The sequence below is a fragment of the Eupeodes corollae genome, chromosome 2 (genome assembly GCF_945859685.1).
Source record: "Eupeodes corollae chromosome 2, idEupCoro1.1, whole genome shotgun sequence".
In the NCBI taxonomy this organism is placed as follows: domain Eukaryota; kingdom Metazoa; phylum Arthropoda; class Insecta; order Diptera; family Syrphidae; genus Eupeodes; species Eupeodes corollae.
In genome coordinates this window covers 60840847-60845279 of record NC_079148.1, presented here as the reverse complement: position 1 = coordinate 60845279, position 4433 = coordinate 60840847, and the positions used below count along the sequence as shown (strand labels likewise).

The window sequence follows — 4433 nt, the reverse complement described above, 5'->3', positions numbered from 1 at the left end:
TTTAGTGAAATTCAAATCAGAACTTATTTTAATTTTAATAAAATGGTAAGTTTTGAAGATTTTTACATTATTGTCTAATCAAGTAGGTGTTTCTTAAAATACAACATATAGGACTATCATTTTAGTTTTGTTAATATTTAATATTACAAAATAACTAAGGAAGCGTAGTGAGCTCAAAGATTTTATGGATTTATGCTGAGAAACGTGCAAAACAAAAAACTGTTTAAAAGACTGTTTACATTACGACCGATGAACGAATGAATAAATATGATTTTAAGCAATTTATAAACGTAATTTCAATAAAAAGAAAATATTCGTATAGAATACCATCGCGTCATCGTCGATCAACTCTTTCTACATTAATAAAAACAAAAACGCAATTAAAACAAGTATTTCCAAATTTATTTTTTTATAAAGTATTGCCACCATCAATTAACCAAATCATCACCAACTTCATTCGCGACGAATTAAAAACGCTCATGTGAAAGAAATGTCAAAATCAACGAAATCGTTGGTCGTGCTCATGTGAATAATGCTTTGGTATTCTTATATAATAAAATTTGATTGATATTTGTACACATCTATTGTGAATGAGTCCAAGGAAAAATGGATGCGTTGTGAAGCGTCGTTCTTAATTATTAAATTATATATTTGTCCCTTTCTATCAACAACGTGACCCAAACTTAGAAATATATTTTTCTCCTTTTAACTCTTTTAGCTTTGCTTGGTTTTAAAAAAGTAAGTGTCAGTTTTGTTGGCGGTCGCTCGTAGTTCTGCGAATATTTTTCTTTTGCCAAAAATAGAAATAAGATCGACCCAAATTTATTAGTTACATATTTTATGTTTTTATCTAATGATATAATAATTAACTTTTCCTTTAATCACAATATCTAAATGTTTGATAATAATCATCGAACAAATTTGAAATCCAGAAAAAACAATATTCTTAGTGTTTTTCTTTGAGGTTCTTGTGCTTGGAAATAAATATTTTTAATTGTGTACAAATAACAATTCATACAATTATGGCACTGACTTCAGTTGCCACCAATTCTGTGGTGGACTTATCTGAAGAAAATGATAATTCTGCCAATCACGCTCCAGGTTCGTCAAACACAACTGCATCTTTTGAGCGTTCCTGCGACAATCCAGAATGCTCTGCACCACGGCTGATATCTATGGTCCAGAAACCTATTGCATCTGAGTTCGTTACCGAGCCGATGGTTGTCCATAAACCAACTCTCATCAATGGATTTACCACAGTGTTCCAGATTGATGGGATCGGCACTAGAATGGAAGACATCATGAACGAATCCACAGCAAACAACAACATCGGTGGAAATCACAAACCAAAGACAGTGTTTCGTGTCGTCCCGAATACTCACGCGCATATTGTCAATTATGTTGTTGTAGAAGCTGCCGCCGAGACTATGCAAAAGATCAAAGCAAACGATCCCGAAACCATGTGTAAGCTGCTCATTTCACAACGACTAAGTGCCGAGCAAATGCTCAAGAAACTCATCGGAAAAGCCCTCGAGGTACCCTCAAGAGTGGACACTGCATCTAATGCTCCATCACAAATCGCAGTTCCACCACCAATCCTAGCCCCGGCACCAGTTGAGATCGCAAAACCCCAAGTTCCACCCAACATAACTAAGAAGCTACCCACAGTTGCCGATGCAAACAAAACTTCTAATACATCTACAGACAAACGTATTCCTAAAAAACCAACTACCGAACATAATAAATCAGTAACTACAGCAAAAGGTTTGAGTTCTTCTACCAATCGGATTGCCGTAAAACCACCATCCCAACTGAATAAACCAAGAAAACCAGTACCAATTGCTCCAAAAAAACCCATCACAAATTCTTCGCAACCCAGTGCTGTCGCAGAAACTAGTCCTCGCCCAACGACTTTAACTCCACGTGTCATTCCAGCAAGTAAGCCGGTTGTCTGGCAGGCTATTCCGCCATCTCCAAAAACTACTTCGACACCCAATATGCCACCGCCTGCCGTTCCTGCCAAGAGCACTCCGCCTGTGGTTATTACAACATCAAATCTCAACACTTCACCACCACAACAAGATCATGAATTGTTTGATGTCGAAAAAGCCATAACCTCTACCGCAATTACTGTCCACCGAAGTCCTGTCGGATCCAACATACAAGAAAACACTCTCAAGAGGAAACTTGATGCAACACAAGCATTAGAGGTAGTCAAGCGTCTTAGACCAAGATCCCCCGTCAGAATGCAAAATCTAACTCCTTTGGCAGATGACAGCAATGTATCCATAGTGAAATTTTCTACGCCACTTCACAAGAAACTACCCACACTTCCCAAACCTCCAAAACAAACAGCTCCTCCAATGAAAATTCCACCTTCTCTCCACAAACCGGCAGTTGGTAGAAACTTGGTAAGTCAAAAGAATAAAGTTAAACCAATTGAGGAAAAACAAGTCAAACCGCTGCCTACACTTTCGAATTCAATCGAGAACGAGGTCTCGGTTGAACCTAGTCCGCCAACAGAGTTGGATACATCTGTGCGGCGGAAAAATAAACCACTTATGGGGCCGGCTTCCAAAATGAAAGCTCTTAAAGCGATAGCTGAAGCAAAAACAAAGGCTTTAGAAAAGGATCCATTGCTTACATGCCAAAAAACGGCTATAACCACAGAATCTGGACAAATGAAAATTGGGGAAACGACCATAACCCGAACTGGTTCGTCGAAGGGCATCGCAAAAGAGAGTCCCAAACCTGCAATAACTCTAACAAAGCCCTGTTCTGTGGCAATAACCGATATCGCCAAAACCGGTACAGCAACGGACTCTGACAATGATTCTCTGAAGTCTAATAAGAGATTAAGGCAGAATGTAAGGCCATCTGCCGAAAAGGAAGCACCCAATACCAAAAATAAAAATGGAGGCGACGAATCGGAAGACAAGTTTAAAGGACGATTTACAATGAAAAAGGAGGATGATAAATTATCTCGTAAACCGTTTCTCAGAGCAACCAGATCTATGGCATCGCCAAAATCAACCAATAGAACACCTCATAAATCAGATGCGCCTGATGAGGATATATCTGACTCTACACTACTGACCACACCATCGGCACCATCAAGAGTCTTGAGAGTTGTACTGCCCTCAACAAAGAATGGAATTGTGAATAATCCATCGACAGCACCACATCCCAATTTGAAGATATCTTCGGTAATAAGTGGTGGTGGAACGACGCTAGCTGCACCCATGATGGAAGTCGACAGGGAAACTTCTCCTTTGAGTATCGATGATGATAGCAAGTAAATAATTAGTTTATTTTAAAAATCTACATAATATTGTACTAATGTGTAAATCATTTTTGCAGCGGACCTGGTATCGAACAATTGCAAAAAGAGTTGGCCGATTTGCGACGCACCGTCGCTAGACTTACTCAAGGAAGGAAAACGTAGGCCGGGTCAGTTGAAGAAACTGAAAATGGATAGAATCTATGGTTTTATGTTACATTCACAAAGTGTCAATGTATTTTGTTTTAATAGAAATAACATTTATATTATTCATCAGACTGAATAATTCAGTTTGTTAGTAATAATCATTTCGTTTTTTTTTTTAAATGTTTTTGATTAATAAAGAATGTGAATCAAAATTAAACTGCGCCTGACTGAAAGGACAGTATTCAAACACATAATTCAAATGTTTTTACAGGGATTTGAATGTAACTGTCGGTTGCCGTATTTTATGCCTCAATGGACTAAAAAGATTCTTTTTAATTTATTTTAGAATTTGGCTTAAAGTAGACTGATTCTCTGCTGCGTTTACGTAAGAAATGTTTCTTTGGCCATCTATAGTTAATCCATTAATTTTACGATTTAGAAAAATTAAAAAATAGCATTCGCAACAGCAAAAAACAAAATTGGAAATTAATGAAAAGTGGTGCAAATAAAAATGGTTTTATACTATAATCATAGGGAACAATTGAATTAAAACCTGCGCAAAATACAAAGTCTTTGAATCACAAAGCGCTCTATCACGTGGCTAAGGTAGGTAGAGAATGCGGTCACAAGCCAGCTGGAAAGCGCTGTTGTCATACCATTAACTTGTTAGACCTACAGTTGTGCAGCAAGTTATGGTCTAACTATTTAATTTGCATGACTCATATGAAAGCATTCTAAGATTCAAACAGTTGTCTAAATACGCCATATTTAAGAGCTAATATACAATAGCTTAGAGGGTTTTTGGTGCATTTCGCGCAGAAAAGTTGCTTTTTTTCCAAAAACAAAACACACTTTGCTTGTTTTCATTTCTATTAATGCAAATGTTCTCTGTAAAAAACTTCAAAGCCAATTCAATTTTTCTTCATCGTCCACAAAACTCACAAAACTCATATCTTCTTACTTAAATTGTAGATCTCAAGCAGTTGTTTCTAATAATTCTATATCA

General features: G+C 37.1%; 1 protein-coding gene across 1 annotated transcript; it reads left to right on the top strand.

Annotated features, from left to right (window-relative positions):
- The first annotated feature begins 745 nt into the window (after window positions 1-745).
- Window positions 746-3585, top strand: LOC129946884 (mucin-2). Its single transcript, XM_056057252.1, has 2 exons — window positions 746-3295; window positions 3361-3585. Exons 1-2 carry the CDS (start codon window positions 1023-1025, stop codon window positions 3443-3445), a joined length of 2358 nt encoding a protein of 785 aa, XP_055913227.1. The 5' UTR covers window positions 746-1022; the 3' UTR covers window positions 3446-3585.
- Window positions 3586-4433: the final 848 nt, after the last annotated feature.

Excerpts from the sequence above, each read along its gene's own strand:
- LOC129946884 (XM_056057252.1), top strand. The coding sequence starts at position 1,023 with ATGGCACTGACTTCAGTTGCCACCAATTCTGTGGTGGACTTATCTGAA. Across the intron at positions 3,296-3,360 it reads AGTATCGATGATGATAGCAA|CGGACCTGGTATCGAACAAT; the intron begins GTAAATAATTAG and ends TCATTTTTGCAG.